Source organism: Cydia strobilella, chromosome 16 (genome assembly GCF_947568885.1).
Source record: "Cydia strobilella chromosome 16, ilCydStro3.1, whole genome shotgun sequence".
Lineage (NCBI taxonomy): Eukaryota > Metazoa > Arthropoda > Insecta > Lepidoptera > Tortricidae > Cydia > Cydia strobilella.
This window is the reverse complement of record NC_086056.1, coordinates 8,934,499-8,960,939: the sequence shown is the minus strand read 5'-3', so window position 1 is coordinate 8,960,939 and position 26,441 is coordinate 8,934,499. Positions and strand designations below refer to the sequence as shown.

At 36.2% G+C, this 26,441-nt stretch overlaps 1 protein-coding gene across 3 annotated transcripts in view; it reads left to right on the top strand.

The window, feature by feature from the left end:
* LOC134748444 (zinc finger protein 541) overlaps window positions 1-26,441 on the top strand; it is a 346,807-nt gene that overhangs the window by 248,047 nt on the left and 72,319 nt on the right. For 2 of the 3 annotated variants that reach the window (XM_063683235.1, XM_063683234.1), the window contains exon 4: window positions 14,030-14,128. The exons of the other annotated variant lie outside the window; for it this stretch is intronic. In XM_063683235.1, coding sequence (XP_063539305.1) covers window positions 14,030-14,128 — 99 coding nt within the window. The remainder of the gene's footprint in view (window positions 1-14,029; window positions 14,129-26,441) is intronic. 3 annotated transcript variants of the gene reach the window in all.

The window sequence follows — 26,441 nt, the reverse complement described above, 5'->3', positions numbered from 1 at the left end:
TCGAGTTATTTATTTGCTGTCGTTTGTTGCATCGTCCCCACACGCTACGCCGTAGCTGGTATAACAGTTACACCGCGTAGCATACCTACTCCAGCTACGGTAGAAACAAGCAAATAATTGTGGCCCTAACATTGCAGTGTCGGGCTCTCGCGATATGATCGCTCTTGATATGAGAACGACATACTGAGATTGAAATTATATTGATATTATATTTTTGGATATCTACACCTTATTCTTGTGTATTTTGCCCCAACACGTATAACAACCGTAAGTGACATTATAAAACTTGTTTATGTTCTAGCTGTATCCTCGGGCAAGTTTCAAGTTCAAACTGATTTAAATGACACATAAGGTTAGCGTTAAGAAAAACACGTTGATTAGACTTGATCCCCTTTATTAATAATATTATTACTCTTCAGCCAGCTAAGGCCAATTCAGATAGTAATGTCTTTTTATAAAACGGTTATGTATATTATGATCTGCAAACTGTCAACAGACATTTCTTGAACCAGAAATTTCACCTGCTTCCATGTGTATGATCTCTGACTTAATGTTTAGGAATAGACATCTTTTTATAAGTAATTCTACGCCCTACGCCGAATAAAAATTATGAAATATGATCCCAACCCGAATTCTTTTAACAAATTTTTATCAATGAAATTCTGATCATGTTGATAATGTTTTAAAATTAGGCATTGAAATTGCCTTCTCAGAGAAAAAAATAAAATGTTACTAACAGCGCTTGGAGAATAACCCAAATATTTATTAAAAAACTAGTCAAGTGCGAGTCGGACTCCCGCACCGAGGGTTTAGTATTTTTTGTTATAGCGGCAACAGAAATACATCATCTGTGAAAATTTGAACTGTCTAGCTATCACGCATCGTGAGATACAGCCTGGTGACAGACAGACGGACAGACGGACAGACGGACAGACGGACAGCGGAGTCTTAGTAATAGGGTCCCGTTTTTACCCTTTGGGTACGGAACCCTAAAAATGCAGCTAGTATTTGAGTCGCAGTAGCGAGTCCAGTCAAATTGTTCTTCATTACAATTTGCCGCCCTCGGGTGCCGCTTGCACGGCGCGACGTCAACTTGTCAATATTCACTTGAAAAGCTCCTCAATCTCGCTTAAAAATGCAAACTCATGCAAACGAGCTTCGAAGGCTCCTTAATTGAATTATAGGTGCTTAAACAGACGATGTCAATGTCTCTTTTTAAATTTAAACTCATACTTAAATGATTTATACGTAAGTTAGGTAGGTATTAATATTCATTTATCTCAATCAAATGTTGCGTAATAGTTACTGACACGACGTACTAGAAAGCATCATTTCTTCTAAATTGTACATAATCTGTTAATGATTTCATTTAATATTGACATAATAATAATTCGGAGATGGCGGGACGAACTAGACACCTTCCTCAACAACTGGCCGGAAGAGGCACTAGATCGGGAGCCGTGGAGATCAAGGGGAGAGGACCTTTGCCCAGCAGTGAAACACCAGGATAGGCTAGTAGCTACAGTGCCAGTACAAAAAAAGTGCATGTCGTTCGCGCTTGTTTATTAGTAGAGTATATTATTACAGAGCGCGATGCCTAGAGTAATAAATAAGTATAACAGAACTTATAAAACTGAATGTTGTTCCAGTACCTACTTCTAAATATTATGCATAGGTATACCTAGTACTACTCCTAAATTATGCATATACTGACTTACTGTTTACATTGCATTTAATTGTATAAAACTTAAAAACTTACATACCTATCACAATCCGTTTCGGGGATGTAAATAAGCCAGAATTCCATTAGCGGTCCCTAAGTATTTAAATAACATACGGCAAACAAGTTCATTAGTTCGTGTACATTAGCTGGGATCATTTATATAAACTTTTCAGCTGATTTAACCGCACTCTGAGGATAAACATAATTTAACTTTTTTTTTTAAACATAGGAATTAGAGTCGGCCGGACAACATAATTTAACTCCTATTGGTTAGACTATTTGAAGCAATATTTTTCAGCTATAGTTATCTACACAGATTATCAAATTTGACAGAGGTATTGGTACGTAGGTATTAATTTCGAGTTACTAAGTAATTAAATCAAAAACCGTTAAGCCATCAATGCGGTTTTATTATTAAATGGAATAAATATAGTCTGTAGTTGGAATGTACATTTCTATAACGACACGTTTTCATTGTACTTAGGTAAATGAATAAATTCTGCATTCAACATTATTTGTTTTCTTGTTAGCATAAGTTTCATCAAAACGTATTTAAAAAATAACACAATCATTTTTCGGGCTTAAATATTCCATCATCGCGAACGTAATGAGTCCACGTTCCTGCCAGTCATTTCAACGCACGTTATGACTACGTAGATATGTTTAAATTAGTATAGTTATACGCGAGTCACGTAATCCAGGGGATTTTCAATCCGTTGGGAACTTTTGGGATCCACCACTGTCTCGAAAGTAGGGAAGTAACAAAAGCCGACTCAATGTTAATGAATGATTGAGGCATGTATAGAGCGAGCCTCCATTATTAGCCGACGGCGTTTATCTATTATGTAGCATCTAATGAGTTTGTTGCCAAAGGCAGTGCCAAAAATAGATGTAGGTAGGTGAGGTATGGGAGCAATGGGCACTTTTTTACTTGTCGTGATAAAAACGTACTATTTTAACATAATCCACTTTTTATTGCATATACATATAAGTAGCACATCAAACAAACAAATACAAATTTCTATAAGCAGTCCTAAAATTTCAAGAGATTTTTTAAACCATGTCAAAAGTGCCCAAACCGCCTGCCCTGTGATCGGGTAGTTTGGGCACCCTAATGGGAGGTTTGGGCACTGTGTTGAATGCGCCTTTTTATATTAAATTACTTGAATATTAGTACAGTGTGGAAAAAAATTATGGGCCCTGGAGGGAAAGTACCTTAAAACCTTAAGTTAGCTCATTTTACTTAAAGGAAACATTTTTATATATATAAAAAACTGCATTCAAACTTTTTTTAAGTCGCTTGTCTCGCCCGGGAATCGAACCGACTAAAAATTCCAAAAAAATAAACGCTATTTTATTGTACTAGTCGATACAGTTAATGTTAATGATAACATTTCTCCAAGAGACATAGGTCTTACACTCGTCTGTCGTACAAAATATCCATAAAATCGAATATTTAGTACTCAAGAATACTTTTAGACAAGCGAAATTGAAAAAAAAATGAAAAATCTTTTAAAGCAGTTTTGTTCCTTTTTAAAAATAAAAGAATGTTTCCTGTAAGTAAAATGAGCTAACTTAAGGTTTTAAGGCACTTTCCCTCCAGGGCCCATTAATTTTTTCCACCGTGTATAACTATAAAACTTACAATGAAATCGACCAGTAATTAACTGTTTTAAACTATAAGCACGGGAAAAAACCAGATACTAAAGATTTAGTAATAGTACTCAATACTCAGTAATCCTTTTTAAGTAATAAAATGGATCTAAGATTCGATGTTACCCAGATAGGCTTATCTAAAGTAGGTATACTAAGATCTTCCCCGTTTGCTCCATATTTTTGGGTTTGACAATTTGGTTTAAATGTCTGTCAATGGGATACCTTGATATATCTTTAAGCTCTGGAAACGTAATTTTTTTACGTATCTTACTCATACGCATGAATTTAATAGTAGCCATGTTTAATAGTCACGAACTTCTTCAATTTGGCCAACAAAGTGACAAACAGACGATTGCCAAAACAAACAGAATGGGTAGGAGCATTGGGCATGCCCAAACCTCCCTCTATAATTAGTGCTCAATGCTCCCCACACGCTCATTTCACTAATAAACTCAAAAATAAATTCAAGGATGTTTTTTGCAGTCAAATGAATTACCTTAATTTATACGTTAATATAGACTTTCGGAAACACTTAACTAGATATAAATTCAGAAACTTACGTTTTCTCATTCACATCATGTTGTTTTTTTCTTCGAAATCACAACAAAATACTTTATTTTGCAGTCACGAAACCGTCGACACCATGTGACGTTGACTAAACAATATCACGAATGAGATTAGCCTGAGCTTTCATGCCAGTAACTAGTCTTGAATACCACAGTATTCAATTTTAAGTATCTTCTACACGTCCCGCCTTACAAGGTGGTGCCCGAACCTCGCGACTGCCCAATGCTCCCCTACCTCCCCTAGGTGCTTGAACTCGTATAGTTTTACAAGGATTTAATTTGACTGCATTGTTTGTATGTTAGATGTTCGTTGCGTTCTCTCCTTCCTTTTGTAATTAAGTACACTGACTGACAAATCATGTTAATTTGACCTGAGCTTTTTTTTTTCATTTATTTAGTAACACAAAGTATATACATTTTACAAATTATGACAGCGAACAAAGCCCCCTAAGGCTTAACTGCCGCTGTGGACAGTAACCGGTACAAGTTATTTTAAAAATTACCTTGCTGAATAAATAGTCATATAATACGGTTATTTATTTTCTGTGCTTAAGAAGTATTTTTAATATTTTATCTTTACCTATATGAAAGTAGGCATTTTGATGCCTGGCATAGAGAAATAGAAAAATGTGTCAGTGTTATTTTCTATCTGGACTTTACAAAATGTATATGAGTAAAAGGTAGTTTCGCATATTTTATTCAGTATCGGGGAAACAGCACTTAGAAAGATGAATTGTCACTTAGGCGAATTGTTCTTCTCTGGGGCAAGGGTGAGCCTGGCGCCGTGGATTTTGTAGCTATTCTTTTAGATATTCATAATCTTGTTTGTTTTTCCCTATAGATAAATGAAATTGTTTCTCAGTGATCTTTAAATAAATTAATAAATATTACATTCTTACACGGATTGACTAAGTCCCACGGTAAGCCCAAGGAGCCTTGTGTTATGGGTACTCAGACAATAATATATATAATATATAAATACTTAAATACACAGAAAACACCCATGACTCAGGAACAAATATCTGTGCTCATCACACAAATAAATGCCCTTACCGGGATTCGAAGGCATGCAGGACATATGTAGGTATGCCACTTCGTCTACGAAAAGTCAATCCACCTTCTTTTAAGAGGAATGGTTACGCATGTGTATCGCACAGTAGCACGCGCCTTTTTCCTAAAAAAATACGCATACTAAAACAACATGTACCACAACAGCACGTGACTCTTAAATCATAAGTATTTAGCCAATGACATTAGCAAGCAGTCACAATCGGACCCGCATAAATTCGCTTGGGTCTGCTTTCGTGTATTAAATTTAACGACAAACATGAACCCTCATATAACTTTGTAATATGAACCCTAATATAATAAAGGTTGCAATATATTGGAGCCAGAGAGCCGGCCTGTTGTGACAAAGTGTGGAGGGCCGTGACCTCACTTAACCGATGTATACAGCCAAGGGGAGCCCTCCTTAGAACTCTCAATTGTTAAGCACTAGCCCACCTCGGTCTTCCTGGTTGAATTTACGCGTGCATAAAGTTGCGGATTAGCTATCTCGGAGCCCTGGCACGGAATAGGTACTTTATGAATATTGGATTCAAACTCAATTAAATTTGACAAATTTCTAAACAAGCAACGCACTCGTTTCAATGTAATCATAATATGATTTAGCAAAGGTAATAGCAGTTTAGCACAGTGTATCAGCTTGGTAAGGAAGACTTAATATTTTTAGGGTTCCGTACCTCAAAAGGAAAAAACAAAGCCCTTATAGGATCACTCGTGCGTCTCTCTGTCTGTCCGTCTGTCACAGCCTATTTTCTCCGAAACTACTAGACCAATTATTAAGTTGAAATTTGGTATACATACGCAAGTTTGTGACCCAAAGACGGACATGAAACGTAAAGCAATGAATTTTAAACATGGGGGTACACTTTAGGGGGTAAATGAGAAAATTAAAACATTAAGTTTTTCAAACTATCGTATCGTATCAAATTAAAGAGCTTTTTGTTAGAATCTCAAATATATATATTTTTTTATAATTTTAGGATAAACAGTTTAGAAGTTATTCAAGAAAATAGGCAAAAAATTACCATTCCTCCCCCTTTACTTATCTCCGAAACCACTGGGTCTAAAATTCCAAAAAAAATATACACAAAATATATCTTATTTACCTATAGATGACAGGAAAACCTATTAGAAATGTGCAGTCAAGCGTGAGTCGGACTTAATTAGGTACTTAGTTTCGACCCCTACGGATTATTTAAACAATGTAAAATGCCTTTAGCATTTCACTTACGTTTCACATAAAAAAATACATTGTTTAAATTGTGTAATGTACGGAACCCTTGGAACGCGAGTCTGACTCGCACTTGGCTGGTTTTTTTATTAATTTACGCCGCAAGGCCAATGCCGTAAAACTAACCGTATAGTATTACTTTGCCGTAGCCCGTAGCAAGCTTTCTTAGTAGCAGCTATTTAAAGTTGTACTTACCCCCAACTATAAATATATCGTTAAGATAACGTAAATTGGACGAAATTGAGAAACGCATAAAGAAAACATGGAGCGCTTACTAGTCATTAAAACACATATTCAAGTTAAATTTGGACATCAAACTAAAAAAGAAAGCGATGGATTCAGTCGTCACTCCAACTCTTATTTACGGATGTCAGATCTTGGCTATAACTAATGAACTAATAAGTAAAGTACGGGTATTCCAAAGAACCGTAGAACGCAGCATGCTTGGCATCAAATTATTGGATAAAATAAAGAGCGTCGACATCCGTAAGAAGACCAAAATTACTGATGCCGCCGAACTAATTTGCCGACTAAAATGGAGATGGACCGGGCACGTAGCACGAACAAAAGACGGCCGCTGGAGCGAACAAATGCTACATTGGTACCCGCGCGACGGTAAGAGATCACGGGGTCGCCCGTGGCGCCGCTGGCGGGACGACATCGAGGCCGTGGCTGGCGTAGCCTGGACAAGAATTGCCGCAGACAGAAAAATGGAGGAGGCCTATGTCCACAAATGAACATTTCAATAAATATTTATAAAATAAATAAATACAATAATTATTAAATTACTTATAGAATTAAATTATAAAAATGCATGGAACAATAATTTTAAAACGAAATTCAGTACTTATCTTTATAATTGTATAAATTTAAACTGCATAAATTATGAATATATTATAAATACTAAATCTATTTACAAAAACCACTGCATGTTTTGTAAACAAGTGTAATATTTATTGAAATAAATGGCTCTACTACTACTACTTACCCCCAACTTGCATTTTAGATTTTGGAATTAAAAAAATTTTTTCACTAAGAATCACGACCACTTTCGATCCTAATACGAGAAAAAAAGTGTCCCCAAGATTTCATACATTTTTTTTGTCCATTTTGTTAGGGTCATAGAAGGTTGTATTGAAAACCGTAACCAAAAGGACCAAAAATTTCGGGAACTTTTTTCTCAGGAAAAATGGAAAAGGCTCGTGATTCTGAAAGGGAAAGGTACCCAACTGTCCGGCTCCGATTTGAATTTTTATATATGTTGTGGAGTAGCCTAAAGCAACAGACACGTATTTTTTACACGTAAAGTTATCAGCCAACGACAACGGTCGGGTTATCGTTGGCTGATAACTTTGGCCGCTAACTATTGCACCCTAACATTATACCCGTAACATATACATGAAGGAAGGAATGGAAAAATTCACGCACTTCTGGTCGGCTTCTGTAGCTCATTTGGTTAAGAGCGATGCACAGATTGCACAGGTCGCAGAAGCGGTGAATTTTCCCATTTTTTTCTTTAAAATAAAAATTTGTCGGTAGCACGGTCGCATTTTTATAGCCTGCCACCATGGCTGTCACGTTCTAACAAGTATGTAAATGCGAAAGTAACAGGCATAGTGACAGGCGATAAAAATGCAACCACGTTGCCACGTTTTTTTCAGCCATTCTGATGCATTCGTGTTTCCGATCTAGAAAAAGTTTAGCTGAACTAGTAAGTCTTACCCCTCCAAAATACGTGAAATAGATAGGTATCAGTTTGTTTGAGCTGTGATAGTTTGTTCACACAAGTATTTCACTAAGTAAACACTGCCAGTAAGTTTACCCCGAAATTGGAGAAATCATTAGTAAGTGAAATACGAGAAGCCTTTGCGTTAAGCAAAATTGTAATATTCGTCAATCCTTAAAATTCCAATTCCTGTATGGTAGGGTAAACATAAACGCTAATTCCTCCAAAAATTCCAAGGCGTTGCCCCTTCAACCTTATAAAGACTGTATAGATAAGTATAAAGACAGTTAAAACTTGGTCTAACTGTTGATATGTGTATTGTATTATTTTGTATTACTATGTTCTAGGGGTTTGATCTTAGGGTATTTTTAGGCCATATCTGATATGGTTTTTTTTTTAGGTTTTTTTTAGGGACTATGATGCTTTCAATATCGTCTAGCAAATTCATTTCGGACAAGCCTATCGAGCTTAAGTTGAGACGATTTCACTGACTCCTTGGTATGATTTAAAGAAACAAAAGGTTAATAAGCTGCCTAAACATGTTATCTAAGTGTCCTCGACGAGGACTCCTCGTCGTGATTGCTCAATTGAGCAGCTGCGGAATAAATGTGGTGAATTTTTAATTTTTACGAGTCTTCACGTACGTTTTGGATTCCCTTCAATGTCTGATGCAAGCGAAATGAGGGAGACAGCTAAAATAATAAGCTAAAAACCAAAACCTAACGGACATTCATGGCATTGAACCATCACTAGAGTGGGTCGATAGAAACGCTCGTTAGTATTAGTTATATGTATTGGATGCCAAAGTCGGAGTTGTCGTAAGTAACATACCATATTCTCTAAAAGGCCACCATGCACAGATCCAAACCTTTTTTTTAACTAAAAGAAATGATTACACTGTGCCCAAATGTTTCGCTTTACGGAATCATGTGTAATTGCGGCTCGCATAGTATGATTTTTTTTGTGTAATATCTTTTGTTCGCACATCGTAAATTGTCTTGTAGTATTTGTACGAAATCGTTATTGTTACTCGGGACAATTGAGTAAATTTTGTCTAAACCATATGCTTTACGTCGAGCTCCCAGGACGAAATGTGTACCTTATTTAAAGCATTAACTAAACACATTTTTCATTTTTAAATAAAAATGTAATACCAAAAAAACGGCAAAGTAAAGTTGTCTTTATACTTAATTTTTCTACTTAAATTGGGTCGAACGATTGAACTTTAAAGTCAATCATTTTTGTAGTTTACATAACGTATAATAATAAACGGTAAACTTTAAATACCTCAACGTTACTATTAAATTATTTAATAACACTAGCTAGATAAATTATTATACATCGTATATTTAATAATATAAAAGGTTTACTTATAAGTAATTACAATTAATTAGTTATAGGTTAAAGTAATTTTGCCTTTTTTACATGGGATCCTGAAAAGCAAAGTTTAATGAAGGCGATAATTACTAAAGCTATCATTATAACCTCATTAAGATCCATAAAATAATTATCTCGTCTTATCACGTCAACTTACCTGGAGCAATTCTTAAAAAAAGTGTTTGGAGCGGTATCAGATGTCTTAATTGTCTGCCGCAGGTTCAGTAGCTTTAAAACTAAATGAGATGGGGCAACGAGGGTCAGAGAATTTATTTATGCGACACAGTAATTTCGCCGTTACTTTCATTCGCCGTTTAATATATGAAGCAGAAGGCTAGCCGTAGCCAGATAATTACATAAGAAGTTCATCAGCAATGAATACACGAAGTTGTACGACAACATGTGGTGTCTTCGGGATAATTTATAACAAGTGGGTTATACGTAATCATGTAATTATTTTGAGTTATAAGTAGCTGGTTCAATAGTTCAAATTAAACTTGCTAAGATTTCGTCTTAATATTAAACAATAAAGAAACATACTTTATATTTTGATAATAATTTGAGGTATTTGTTGCTACAAGTAACTTAGTATGTTTTATTACTTTTATGGGTCACTAATTTATTATTAATAGAACCATTCCATTTACAGTCGTTAAACAATGTAATCGGATTCTGCAACCCAAGTATTGAGAACCTATACAACAGGCTTTGCTGTAGTTTTGTCTCCATTGTACCTCGCTCTCATATTGAGGGCCAAAATCGCCTCTACATTTACACGCATTAAAACTACATCCCAACTTCTACTTTAGGCTTAAGGGGAATTTAAACTTGCTCCTGTTGTACTGTTTATTTACAAATATTATATTGTATTTGGTTATTGTGTGGTTGAAATTGAAAATTGGTTATGGAAAATTAACAAAGAGTATGGAGTATACATACCTACTGTCCGCGCGCCAATTCCGTGCATTTGGAGGTCGAGGAAGTGGGAGGGTGTGCGCCGCGCCCGTACGTACAAAGTGACACTACTCTGTCATGACGCCCAACACTCCTAACATTCCTCAGCCGTGCACGGAATTCGCGCGCGGACAGTAGTTGCTTAGAATGTAATATTTTACCCGATCAACTTAAAAAAAACCGGCCAAGTGCGAGTCGGACTCGACGTACTTTTTAGTATTTGTTGTTATAGCGGCAACAGAAATACATCATCTGTGAAAATTTCAACTGTCTAGCTATCACGGTTCATGAGATACAGCCTGGTGACAGACAGACGGACAGAAGGACAGCGGGGTCTTAGTATTAGGGTCCTGTTTTTACCCTTTGGGTACGGAACCCTAGAAAGTATTATGTGTGTATTTGTCTAGTAACATGTATCTTAAATGTTACATATTGATAAAATTGAAATATATAGGTATGTCAATTTGCTTATAAATAAAGTAGATAGAAGAGGGGAGATAAATGGGGACTTAAGGTTTGTTATAACAGAAGCCAATATTAGAAACTTCATCAGCCTTGCATTCTAATTGCAGTTTCAACACAAACTTGCATAAGAAGACATCAACCAGCATTTTAGTGCAACGCTTAACTTAAGTTAAAGCAGTGCTAAAACTTATAAAGAACTGCTCATAAAAGAAGTACCATTAATTTGAAATAGCTGACGTTTATATAAAGAGGCAAGTTTCAATGAAGTTGCTCGATGCAGCATGCAACTCCGTTAGACGTAAGACTGCGCCGTACAATTAGCAATTTTATGACCACCTCGCAGTTTTATCACCATTTTATAACTGACACAAAACAAAGATGTGAACGGACTTTATATTAAAGTCATCCGCTGAAAAATATGAACCTTTTAGCTTTTATTACCTACTTTTGTATATAAGTATGCAGTAATTTTATGTCCGCTTTAGAAATGTTATTATCTAGGATTATAGCATTTCATCCTACACTAATAATGAATTTTGCAACCGTATATCTATCTGCAATAGGCAAGCCTCCTCTCATAATATACGGGTCGAACAAACATTACATCCATTTTTTGCCATGTTTGGTGCTCGCGCCCTTCAAAGTTATTGCCAACAGTCTATCTGGAATAAAAATACGAACAAAACAGCATTGCTAATTAAATATATCGTAAACGTTGTATTTGACAAAAAGTATAACAAGAGCCACTTATTTTTGGTCTATTTTTTCTCACTATGTCTGGGACAAAGGACGGCAGCCTTCTTGAGATAATAATTTTAAATAAACTGCCTGAGAGTTTTTTCATAAAATAACCAAAAGAAGAAGCGGGGCATTCGCGCGACCGCCGAAGGGAAATGCGAGGTCATAAAGTTGCAAATGAAGTAATATCGCGCTCGGGCTGACTTACTGCCTAAAACTTGGGCAGCAAGTCGAACAGCTCTCGCAGTCGCCGCTTGCCGTACGCTCGGCGAACACAATACGGCACCACTTCCAATTTGAACCCGCTATTTACTTACTGTCATTTAATTAAGCTGAATAAATTGGCAGAGTGGCTTCACCAGCGCGGTGGGGTTTGTTGGCTCGTGTTGTAATTAATATTGGCCTTGTACAAAGTTGTACAGCCAACAATTGTACTAATCCGTGTCTTAAATAAGTAAATAAACAGATTCTGTAAGACTATTACTAGATAGGTACTCAATTTTTTTCGGTATCTTTTTGTAAATATTTGTACTAATTAACCGAAACTTACTGTTGTATTTAAAAAAGGGGATTCAATTAGAAATCGCCCTAATCGACAACTGAACAACTTCAAAGCTTCACTAATTTCTATCAATAGGTATATTCATTGAAAGGTCGTACGTTATTAACAATAAAAATATCGACTGTGTATAATCTAATTCCAGCAAGCTCCCACAGAGCCGTGAGCTATTCTATTTCTAAATTGAGCTTCCAATTAAGCAAATCCTGTAAAACTGGTATTACGTTAATAGGTAGTCAAGGATCACACCAAAGAGCTACTCGAGTCTTAAATAATTAGGAAGGAGCCACGGCAAGGAACAAGAGAATTGCTCAAATGTCATAAATAATTTATAGAGATTCAAAGTCGCAAGCTCTTTAGCAGTCGAGTAAGAAAGCTTTTTGTAACCACTCGCGGGCGGCGTTTCTCTGTTTTGATTATCCTCATAGATTTATAATTGTCTATGCCATGTACACTAAAGTATGTTCCTGTACACATTGACTATTCCATTCGGATCTAAATATATAAATAGGTAATAAATATTATCAGGTAAAAAAATACCTATTAGTTCTCAGACATGTAAGGCCCGTAAAATATTTATTGTATATTTTGCAGACTATAATAAATATAAATACCTACTATACTTAAAAATAACTAGAAACACTATCTTGGTTGCGGCGACACACCGATACTAGTTTGGCACAATCGCTACATGATTGCGAACATTGCGATTATATGGAACAATCAACAACAAATAGACATTGTAGCTCAATAAGTTTTGTGTTGTGGGAGCTAGACAAGGATATATAACAGTAACGAATATTCGTGATAAACACACAAATAAATGGCCTTACCGGGATTCAAACCCACGACATCCAGCTTCGTAGGCTGGGTCACTACTGATTAGGCTAGGAGGCAGTTATAATTACAATCTAAATTAATATTGTGACTTGTAAAAAGATACTATTCTTAAAACCTCACAATAAATATTTTTTACTACCAAATTTGCTACCAAACCTGAACGGTAAAAGAAATGAAACGAATATTCGTACCCTACTTTACTAAAGTAAAGCTTCCTACCCCTTGAAGCTCATTCATGCGATTAGTTACCACTCAAATAGAGCTGGTTCTTACGCTTGCCTCTATGAATTCACCTACATATACTTATGTATGTATAATCCAATCTCCTTACTATGAAACATGATTCTATGAATGCAATGGAGTATTCCCCATTTGCTTTGACGGAAACCATTTCAGGGGTAGACAAAGAGAATAACATCGTATATGCTGGATATATATGTGCGCAAACATAGATTGCCTGATGTACATAGCATAGATTAATTGTGATTAATTATGCGGATTAAAGGATGAGTTTGGTTTGCGTCGGTGAAATAGTTGTTTATAACAGAGCAATATTTAATGTGTAACCTGCCGGCCTATCCAAGGTGACAATTGCTATCGCTTCGACAACGAAACGCTTTGTGTCTCTCTATCACTCTTCCATATTAGTGCGACAGTGACAGTTGCGTTTCGATCGCTACGGAGCGTAAGCGATTGGCATGTTGGCTACGCGGCCTGCCTGCGGCCTTAGCACGGTCGCATTTTTATTACCTGTCACCATGCCTGTCACGTTCTAACAAGTATGTAAGTGCGAAAGTAACAGGCATAGTGATAGGCGATAAAAATGGAACCATGCTGCCACCGCTGATGGTAACTTTGCATACTTAAAGGAATATACGATATTAGCATAAATGTCAGTTTAACGCAACTCGAGTAGGAATGTGAGTAGCCAACATGCCAATCGCTGACGCTCCGCTGACTACTCGCTGACTTACAAATATCAGACTAGGTACATTCTGACAGAAATCCTCCTACTTCATTATAAAACAGTGTAACAACTGGGCCACACAATCGGTGAAACATCGCAATTCGCAGTATTCCATAGTACTTAAGTTAATAACAGCAGTGAATTATATTTTAATTTGGTCAGATGGGGATCACGACGAGCTAAGTGCCCTATTGGGAGCCGCCTCGCCGGAGCTCGGGCTCGCCTCCGACGCATCTGATAGCCTTCCTCTCCCAGATAATGGTAAGTTGGGTGAGGCTGTTGATACTAACTTCGAGTATCTGCATCTGCATCCAACCTGGCTTGCATTTTTTTCCTTGCTTGTTTGGAGTTCATGTTGTATAAAACTTTCTAATAATGTTTTGGTTGTGTGTATATACTAATTTTATACAGTAAAGTGCCTACCGCATTGAATAGTGTCCTATCTCTATCGCTATCTTCGTAATCAAGATTAACATTTTGTTGAGCGCTTAAGAGGAAAGGGGACGACAGGTTCGCCATACACACGTAGCCCTCATTTTCTTCTCTGGATATTGACATTATGGAAAATGAAACTGGATGTTTAGTAACTATGGCCTACCTTTATTTAGGCATTTGGGCTTAAACTTTCCGAGTTCTTTATCAAAAATTGGAAACTGTAGAGTGGATCTGTATCCAAAACAATCATTGTTAATAAATTGCATAGTATTCAAATGCAACACAAAGTTTGTAAATAAATCGGTTAGCTTATATTGCCGACTAATCCGAGCTTGGATTTCAATTAAAATTTGCGTTTATTAAGCAAGCAATAAATGTATTTATTACGCTTTGTCCAACGTAAATAATCACAGAAACCAAATATTGCCCAATTTGGCTTAATTTGGATGGTAACAAATTAATTAATATAAATATGTACAAAGTTAGTAAACCTTTGTTCCCGGGGCGGAATTATGAGTTGGCAACATTTAGCCCTAAAAGTCCCGCGGCGATGGCATCAGTTTGTTTAAATAGGTGACAGTCCCGCGAGCACTATTTGTCATCTGCATCTGCAATCTCGAGTTATTTAAAGCTTTACGCATGCGCGTGTCGGACGGGACATACAAAACTCGTGTTATGAAGCTTACTACAAAGTTGTTACACGAGTAACATTACGTGAGGTGTAAAGGTCAATCGTATTTAAATAAATTCCAAGCAAAAACCGTAGTCAGTATTAAGCAACTATGAGTGTGTCGTGTTAGGTTAACTGGAAGAAATCCCTTATAAGTTCGTCTTTGTACATTGTTTTTATTGTGTTTGTAATCTGTCTTATGTACAATAAAGTGTTTACATACATGCATACATAATTGCATGGCTACGTTATAACAAGTAATAACAACTCTCATAAACTTATGGCTTCGAACTACGAAACTCATTTTCATATTATTTACGCCAATAATAAAAGGGTACAAATATAATGACAACCAAAAATACTTTGTTACCCTAAATAAAAAATCTCTCTTACCAAAGAAATACTAAACACCAGAAATAATGTCTTAGATTAAAAAGGTACGACTGCACTTCAAATTGTATTCAACACCAAATATAATGAATGATCATATGCGATATTTTCACCTAAATAAACCACTATGATTACCAAAAAACGTATACACACTACCAAATAAAGTAAGATGATGCCAAAATTACTAGCCCCTCCCGGTCACTCCCCCGTACACCGCACCGCACGCGCCGCACTCGCCGCACTCGCCCGACCCAATCCTCAATTCTGTCACGCGCGACCTGTGGGTTCAGTTACGTTAGAACTGCGACCCTTACAGAAAAGAAATGCTACTATAAAACTTGGTTAGGTTAGGTTAAAACTGCGATCCTCACAGAAACGAAATGCTACTAGAAAATTGGATTAGGTTAGAACTGCGATCCTAACAGGAACGAAATGCTACTAGAAAAGTGGATTAGGTTTGGTTAGAACTGCGACCCTTAGAGAAAAAAAATGCTACTTTAAAAGTGAGTTAGGATAGGTTAGAACTGCGACCCTTACAGAAACGAAATGCTACTAGAAAAAGGTGACGAAGTGGATTAATTCACTTAATAGGATAACGAGATGTTAAATGTTTGCATGACATTTTTAATTCAAATGTGGTAAAATTTTGGTGGTTATTGACTATTTTTGGGTTAACTATGATTAGTTTGGAGTCATTTTCTTTCATAGGATAGCAAGATGTAAAAAATTTGGTTATCATTTCACATTAAAATGGAGTTTCAAATTTGGTGATCATTCATTATTTTTAGGTTAACCCTTATCTTGGCATCGTAACACCCGTGATACACGGAACATTAAAAAATCTAGCAGGTTCACTTTATTACTTAATAAAAAAAATGCTATAAATATGTCGATAAACCTTCCTTTATCATTACAAAAAATAATGCACACAACTGTCGTTGTAAATTAATTAATAATAATCAACATGGCGCCGCGGAAACTTCCGTTTCATTTCGTACTGTAAGTTTTGCACTTATTTCTTAGATAAGTATATTTTTTTGCATAATCTGCATTTTAATCCACTTACTATCTGATAGTGTATTAGGATTTACATAGTGGTCGTATTTAAAAAAAATAATAGAATATTTACATGAAACTGTTATGTATCATATTTGATACATTGCCAAGAACTCATATAAGTACATGTATGTGTAATCGTCAAAATAGGGGTTCATGATTTATTTTAATTTTGATATTTTTAAACATGTGGGGGTGTTGCAAAACATGTTTCAAATATGTCATATTAGCTATCATACTATTTAGTTAGTCAACTTTGATTTTTTAAAGTAATAGATATTATTTAAACTGTATATTCGTACGCTGTAGCCTTATTGCTACGCCGTAGATCGTAGCGTAGCATATTTTATTTATTGCAAAAAATGCCCCCTAAGTTAAAAAAAAAGGTTTTTTATACTATTATAGTTATTTGTTTACTTACCCTATTTTACATAACTTTTAGTTAACGTGTTTTTGGAATCTCTACGGGATAAAAAATGTCTACCATGTGATCAGGTTTTCGTAGATATTATTTATTTTTACAGGTGTAATAGTCATTTTCTGTATTATTATCATACAATGTCAATTAGTATCATACATTAAAAAATAATTGCCTAAGTATAACATGTAAACGGTAATGAATAATCCATACTAATCCATAATAATATTATAAATGCGAGTCTGTCTGTCTGTCTGTCTTTCTGTCTGTGTGTTCCCTCTTCACGCTTAAACCGCTGAATCGATTTAGATGAAATTTGGCATAGAGATAGGTTGTCCCTGAGAAGGACATAGGATAGTTTTTATCCCGAAAATCATCCCTTAAGAAAGTAAATAGCGGGGTGGAATTGAGATAATTAATGAAGTGCCTGCTAATTTGTGTGCATAATATGCTCAAATTGAATAATTGCTATGAGAATTTTTCCAGGCGCTATACTTACTTTAGCTGCTGTTACTAAATCCACGCAGACGAAGTCGCGGGCAAAAGCCAGTTTTAAATATTACACGCATGCCTCTCATCATACTGACCTAAATAATATATACTTCTATTCCAAAGTAAAAAATAGGTACATATTACCACAAGTATTCACATTTTTACTAGCTTTTTATTAACTTGCAATGTGCCTATGTAAGTAAGTATGTATGTAATATGTAACTATGTTTATACGGGTCAAATCTTGCAAGTTAAATTTGACCCACTTCCCGGTTTCTGATGAAGCTGAAAATTTACATACGTGTGTAAGTTGGGTGACAATACAATATTATGGTACCATCGAGGTGATCTGGTGATGGAGACAGGAGGCGGCCATAGGAAATCCGTGATAAAACAACGCAACCTCATTGTGTTTAGATTTTTTAGAATTGTCTCGATTGATTGATTGATTCATTGTTGCGTTTACCTTATATGATTTAAAATGCATGAAAATATACAATGCACTGTTACAGTGAAATAGAATACGTTATAACGCGTTTCGAGTCGCATCGCCAAAGGCTATCAATAAAGTACGTGCTTTGTTAAATTCAACCGTCGACCTACATCTGCCAACACCACTTCGCAGATAACCAGACACTCGACGCCCGAGGCCCGAGCCCGAATATCCTCGGCCCGAGGCTGGTATGAAACGCTAGTGTCTGCTGACTAATGTGCGCTGTCACACGCCGTCGGCTTGTTTCCTCCGAAAGGCTCGTGTGTGCCACAATGCTCTTTGTCAAGTCTGACTCCAGCAACATGAGCAAAATAAAACAAGTGGCACTGAGCCTCATTTTCGCGTTCCGTGCAAACGTGAAACCAAATGTCGAAGATCAAAGTTATTATTTTAGTATTTCAACCGCCTGAATTTCTTAGACGCCATTTTGATGCATTTACTGTGTGTAGAATTTGACTCCGGTCTTTTTAATAAAATTGGGAGATTTGAATCTATTTTGTGTATTTTATTTTCATAATTTTAGACCCAGTAGTTTCGAAGATAAAGGGAGGAATGGTAATTTTTTGGCTATTTTCTTAAATACCTTCTAAACTATTTATTTTAAGATTACAAAAAAATATTTTTGAGATTCTCACAATGAGCTCTTTCATTTGATATGTAACAAGATATAGTTTGAAAAACTTTGTGTTTAAATATTCTCATTCTACCCCATAAGTAGCCCCATGTTTAAAATTCATTTGTTTATGTTACAACATTTGTTTATGCCTTTGGGCCACAAACTTACATTATGTGTACCAAATTTCAACTTAATTGGTCCAGTTGTTTTGGAGAAAATAGGCTGTGACTGACGGACAGACAGACGCACGAATGATCCTATAAGGGTTCCGTTTTTTCCTTTTGAGGTACGGAACCCTAAAAATGAGCTGAAACAAATTTTAAGAACATACTGATCCATCCATATCCATCTTTTGTACCATATTTTATGCTAAATAAAGATATTTGATATTTGTAATTGTATTGCAAGTTTTTGTATATTACTTTACTTTTGAGTAAAAACTTGTTCAGTAATTTTAGCCCTGATGAAAAACAGCTTCAAACTTGTATTTTAGTCATAACTACAATATTGTCACTCTTCGAGTAGGTACCTATCACAGTGCCGCTCTCAGTATCAAATGGAAAACGGACGTTAGCAGATTAGACATTAACCAAGCGCAGGCGGGCGTCTGCATCCGGATTTCCAATACAATTAGTGTATCTCTGACTACATTCAATTGTTATGGATCATGAGGTCCTATTTACACTGGTTCATCGTAGGCGTAACTAGGAAGCGATGCAAATGACAACCCTGAAGATGGTAGATAGAAGCAATTCACCTCAGCACACCCGGCATATTTGTCACCTGCATCTCACACGTCCTGAGCAGGAAATATATTTATCCTTATTGGTGCTCAAAATGGCTTTGGAAGGCTGTGTCTGCAGCTTCACTGCTCCGTCATATGACGTCAGACGTCATACGTCGGTTCATATTTAAGTTCATACTTACGAGTCGTTTTCACATTTCAAAACCAAACTTTTTTGATCTGCCAGTTCGATCTCAGCCATTGTTTTAAACATAATCAGTTTCAGCGTTTTTCAGTTACCGCCGAAAGAGAAAGGTCAATTCGAACGTGCACCTGACATCAAAACGATATTTCGCTCGGACTTGTCCGTACATGTATTGACGCGAGCGAGACGCACGATAACTAAATAACATTATTCAGATATCATTCAGATGTCAGTGTTCGTTTGAATTGGCCTGAAAGAGACTTACGGTGTTAGTAACGATCGATCGTACGGTCTACGATGAAAATACGAGTATAGTAAGCATTCGTTGTGCATGGTAATGCTATACGATTTTATTTTTTTCATTCATATATACTACTACTGTTTATTATTATTATTTCTCTTTATTAATCTTTTTTCTTAAGTTAGGATTTTTATAATATGTATATAAAAGTAAAATATAAAACACTAACAAAACAATACAAAATACATATAAACACATTATAAAAAACCTAACCTAGGGTGCCGCCAGCAGCGAGGCAGGGCCCAAGCTGCCGGTGGTCAGGGCCGCAGAGAGAGGAACCGGCGGACTATCCGCGCCGTGTCCAAGATCACCGCCTTCTGCATCTGACCCTTGATCCAACCACCCAGCGAGAGTCTCTCTAGGTGTTGGTCGAGACTCTTCGCAATGAGACCGTTCGCTGACACGACTATAGGAACAATGATCGTCGAGTCAACATTCCACATGGCGGTTATCTCGTGAGCCAAGTCTAGGTACTTGCTGGACTTGTCCTTCTCGGCCTTCACGAGATTCTCATCATGGGGGATGGTGACGTCGACGAGTACTGCCCGGCGCTGCGTTCGATCTATCAGCACGATGTCAGGCTTATTGGCTACAATAGTCCTGTCAGTGATGATAGACCGATCCCAATAGAGCGTGGCACGACCATTCTCGAGAACTGGCACAGGTTATTATTATAATTATTATTTTTTTACATACATTGTAATATGATTGTGTTCCAGCATATGTTGTCTTAAATAAATGGATTTATTATAAATGAAAACTGAATATACATAATAGTAGTTTATGTGACTGCTACATAATGAAAGGCATTAAAACTCGAGTGTGGGTTTATGAAACGAACGTAGTGAGTTTCATAATAGAATCACACGAGTGTTTTAATGCCTAATTATGTACAGTTACATACACTGCTTTATCTACACACATATTGTAAACTTTCTATGATATATTCACTAACCTCATATTACAGCCGACATTGGGGCATAGTTGCTCTCTGGCGGAATTCGCGGATATGAGGTGGCGTCTCCGAAATATCTTAATCGCACATTTTACACGAAACTTTTGCTAGAGTTACTTTAAAAACAACAAAACAAATTATTTTTTACTTACAAACTAATTAAAAGATAAACTGCACGTCAAATGGCGGCAAAAAAAAACTTTTTTCTACTCGTCGAGTATAATCTGTGTATTACGACTTCACATGCAACACTACAACCTTACTCTTTTCAACGTTGGATAGTCTATGGCACTTCCGACTCAAGCATAAGAATTTTATCGATACGTTTTAGTCAATTATAAAAATTTTGAAAATAGAACTTCATACATGTCAGTAAAATATTTCTTGTTTAAGGAGACTCGATTCAATGCAAATTAGTCTACTTAAACACGCTGCTGCGTCGTATCTGCTTTGTGATTGGTTGGCCAACAATTGCTTCATAAGTCATAAACGCGCATGTGACACCCTTCATATAGCAACATCCATATCCTACGAAAACCGCTTAGCGTTGCTTGTTAGTCTCCATAAGCTACGGTGGCCAAAATCGAGAAAAAAACTGTCTTAAAATTGAATTTAGCGCGGAGCAGGTACCAGGGTCTCATGAGTTACGAGGAGGTGTCGTTGACCAACCCGCCGGGGGCGCCAGGCCCGGCGGCCGGTGCGCGTACGAGTATGAAGGTATCGCGGGCCGCGGCAGCTCGCGTATCTTAGCTGTATACTTTTGGTTTATTTACTTAAGTATATGATTCTACTAGTTGAAAGAGTTGAAAGTATTATTTTTTTGTCTCGTAGAAAAAGTATTGTATACAATAGTGATATAATCAAGCTTTTCAATCTCGTACCTTAACTTAAGCAACTCAGCAAGCTTCGTTGCTTAAACACGGTACTCGACTGAAAAGCTCTCTATTATATCACGATTGTATAAAATACTATTTCACGCATGTCACGCATCCGTAGTTTTTTTTTATTCAGAGACAAACTAGAGTGGGGGTCGATTGCCATATCGTTCGATACCAACTAACAAGCGAGATTTGTCAAATTTGTATGCAATTGACATTTCATTTCGAATATAACGTCATCTCGACTGATATTAGAATAGAGGTCAAATCAAATGTCTTTGTTTTTCAGAGATGTTCGAAATTTGAATAAAATAATATTATCGAAATCGATGTTATTATTTAGCAATAATAACATTTTCACAGATAAAAAATTTGCTGTAACAAAACAGTTTATCTTAATGTTGGCCATTATGTACGGATTTTGAAGGCATCATAGAGGGTTTATGATATGTGTGTAGATAAACTATTTTTAAACTACACTCCCCTCCACAGCATCTTAAGTGCCTAAACGTCAGTTCTTTTGCAGCATTCGTACCTATGCGTTGCGTCTTTAAAATTATTTTAAAATATTTGGATGAGGTCGTAGGTGCTTTGGAGATGGGCGCACTCTATCAACAAATGCCTGTTAGTATATTAATTCCAGCCCAGCATTAGGCATGAATTAAGCCACGAGCGACAATGATTAACGGTAGAATACTTACTGTGACAATCCATTACCTCTAATGGAGCTTGTCATTTTATTGAATCCTGCCCACAGAAACACACTCGCGTTATTATATATAGAGACTATTTAAACTTTTAATTAGCCTCTTATGACCTCTAAGCTGTTTAGACTTTCGTAACACCCAAAATTAAACTATGTTTTATTAGGGTTCCGTATCAAGAAGTATATAAAAGGGACCCTTATAGTGCTACTCCGTCCGTCTGTCTGTCCGCCCGTTTGTCACATAGCTAAATATCTCAAGAACTACTTAAGCTATCGATTTAAAATTTGGAATAGTCATGAACAATGCTAACTCACACACCGAATTTTTTTTTTATTAACTATGGAAAATGACCAATATTAAAAGGGGGCAAAATTTTTAAATCTAGATAGTGGAACATTCCAAAACATTTTTAATTTTTTTTTCTTAGTGAAAAAAATTGTTTTATGAAGGAAAATGTGTAAAAAAAATTCACATTTTTTTATATAAATCATTAATATAAATATTACAGGACAAATGTAATCACACCTTTATTATGATAACTTTTTTTTAAATATCAAACACATTTTCCAATTTAACTTGCAATTTAATCCCATTTATGAGTGTTTGTTATACTTGAAAATTTTCTGAAATTACCCTTAAAACACCTTCTTTCAAATAAAACAAAAATTGTTGAAATCGGTTCAGATGATAAAGAATTATCCTTGAAGAACCAACATACATACAGGTTGCGCAAATGCAAATTAGTAAGCCAATTTTCCGATAGATGGCGCTGTACACAATTATGCTTAGTATACTTCTGGTCAAAAGTCTTTTCTGTTTATAGTTAGGTACATGAGATAATTGAAAGTTTGTACGGACCCATCGGTGCGCGAATGAAGAAAGAAATGCTTGATTTTAAATGTAACGAATCGTTAAATTGGACCTACTCAGGCGCACATGTATACGAAGTGAATGTTACGTTAATTGAATGAGAGAACAAACGAAACACACTTGAGAGAGAATATACAAACGTAAATAAAATAATCGAAATACAAGGTGCATTAGCAGATGAGGCCCGAGGCGGAGACGCTCGTTATGTCAATTGCTTATGCACGATGCAGGCGAAGCACGCGTTTGAAGCTAATAATGTGTAGGTATACGTATTTGTGGTCTTAGACAGATAAACAATTTTAATCTTGAATTTTGGAGATATGTTAGAGTTAAATTGTTGAGAGCATTACTTATTAAGTATGAAAATAGTTGCTTCTTGGAGAGAAGTATGTACTTGTTAAGTATATACATACATACAGGTTGGCCGAAAAATACGTTGAATTTTTATTAGCAGGTTCGATGATTAAATAAATATATTTTTTATCGGTTCAGGTTTTGTTTTTGTTTTTCAGAATGGCGGAGTCCTACATTTATTCAATTGTAAGCTATGCTCGCGAGGTCTACAGCTCACAGAGCCACTAGTCTAATATGCGAATCAGTCGCAATTTTTTATTAATGGTATCAATCGATCAGGTTTGTTTTTGGGATCAAATGTCTATATGGGACCCACTGCATTAAATCAATACAAAATTCAGAAATGATAGTCAAAGTCCGTCAGTCGTACATCACTCGACACGCTCCTAACAAAACGATAAGTGAACGTGACGTCACGGTCACTGATAGCCCATCTTGAATATATGGGAAATAAGTAGACTTGCGATTTTGTCGGTGAAATATTGCGTTTATGCACATAGTTGCTGTACAATTTAAAATGTAAGGAATCGAATGGTACCTACCGAATTACGAACCTGAATTATGAAACTTAGATCCTGTAGTTCTTTATCATTTCAGAAGTTACATTATTTCAAGCATTTTAATGAACTTTAGTATGCATGAGAAGGCTTGCGCAAAGCTCAATGTCAAACATCTCGCAAATAAGGTACCCACTGGAAGCTTCGCCTTTCGTGAGCGCAAGTACCTGCTAGCAAGACATGCAGGTATTTACCTCCATAATTATTATATGGATAGTGTAAACGCACGTCTGTAACTTCTTTGAACACAATATTAATACGTCTTGAAAATTAATGCTTGAGAAGTTCCAAACAAAACAGTTTTGATGATCTGGGGGCCTAGCCAATATGACAACGTTGACAGAAAACGTCAATCGAAACTAAAATAATGTATGGAAATAGTCACGTGACTTTTCGTAGCATCTGTCATCCCGATAAATTTTTAATTTTCGTTGTTTGTCGATGGACGATTGTTATCTTGGCTATGCCCCCTGTTGTTTGAGAGTCAGGTCTCTGCCCCGCTATCTGGAATTTATTAAATGGTTAGTTTACGCCCTATAACCATACTCTAGTCGATATCTCCTTCTCCACGAATGTACCCGGAAAGCTGCAGTAAGCGACGAGTGGTGCCGTATTATACTCATCGTGATTCACAATGATGACCACGACCACTCTGGCAAGAGTATACCGAGTAAGAAGTCGATATCGCACAAACACGAATCCCATGCGTCGAAACAAGGATAAAACTTAACTACATATCATAATATAATTGTAGTATGCGCAAACATAGGAAGCTACTGCGATCCATCAGAAGACTGTCGCCAACTACCGAGCTACGGGCTCTTCATTATCTTACGAACACAAGGGATGGAAATATGTTTTTAGGTTTCTTACCTATAAACTACAGTAGAACTAGAGTGTAAAGATATTGAGTGAGATTTCCTCTATTGCCTGGTTACGAGTGCTTATTTTATATTATTTAGTTCCTTTTCGGGTTTTAATAATTATAAAACCGGTCAAGTGCGAGTTCGTTTAACTCGCGTACCGCGGGTTTCGTACAAATTTTAAATTTTCTCATGTAACTATAATGACGAAAGACTTGACCAGAAGCACAATTGTAATGGCTAAGCATAATTGTCTACACCGCCATCTATCGGCAAATTGGCTAACTGATTTGCGCGACCTGTATGTATGTTGGTTTTTCAGGGATAATTCTTTATCACGTGTACCGATTTCAACAATTTTTGATTTAAATTATTTTAAAACGGGTCACACACGTATTATTAAGTGGAATAGCTCACTAACTCACTCACTCACTTACTATGGAGCTATTTGACTTAATAATACGTGAGTGACCCGTTTTAAAATAATTTAATATGTTTGAGTTTTATAGTTAACATTTTTGATTTATTTGAAAGAAGGTGTTTATAGTGTAATCTCATAGAAATTTCAATTATAATAAATTCCCGCAAAGGGGCTTAAATTGTATATTAAATTAGTAAATGTTTTTTGATAAATAAATAAAAAGTCAAAAAAGTAAAGTTTCTCTGATCAGATCGGGGAAATCCTGAAAAAAGGCCAGGTCAAGAGCACCCTAAACCAGCGCGCGTGTATGAGGAATGTAATGAAAGTCAAAGAAGCGAAAGAGGTATGTCAGGATCGTAGCAAGTGGAAATCCGTGGTTTCTGCCTACCCCTCCGGAAAATAGACAAGACAAGACTTCTGAGACAAGGGGGGGAATGGTATTTTTTTTCACATTTTCCGTCATAACTACATTTTTTTTAATTAAAACGATATGGAGATGATACATAGTAATAAGGGATCATTGAACGCAAGGATTAGTAAAGAACGTCCGTATTTTCTGCGTTACAAATTACCTGAAATGACCGTTTTAAAACTGACCACCTGCATGGCTCTTAATCAAGCTACATACCTATATAAGCGACATCTTGCATATCCTTCACGTTACAACGAACTTTCTAAGTGCCGAAAGTGGTGTCTGCAAATTGCAGCCGTAAATTTTCAGGCACAGATGCTAGCGATTTATAAGAACGTAGGTGACGAGACAAAGGACTTAATACTTCTTCAAATGTTTGCTTTATTTATAATAATATGCAAAATTTTGCCAAGTTTCAAAACGAAACAGATATGTTCTTTCATTATCATTAGGCTCGTTCTGGTTTTTAGTTCAAATTACTGTTAGATTTAATACGAATTAATTACCACTATCACTAATTAAATCTGCAAAACGAACATTAACCTACTATTTAAGTGGAAACAATTTGATTTACTTAATAAAAGCGACACAAACTAAACCAATGTTCGTGTCACTCGTACGAGGTTTACCGCTTAGCGGGGTTAGGTTATTTATCAGGATTGTCACGTGTGTTGGTAAATTTATCGCGTTTCGCGAGAACTCTCGAGAACGACACGACAGCGCAGATTCTGTGGAATTAACCAGCCACGTTGCTTGC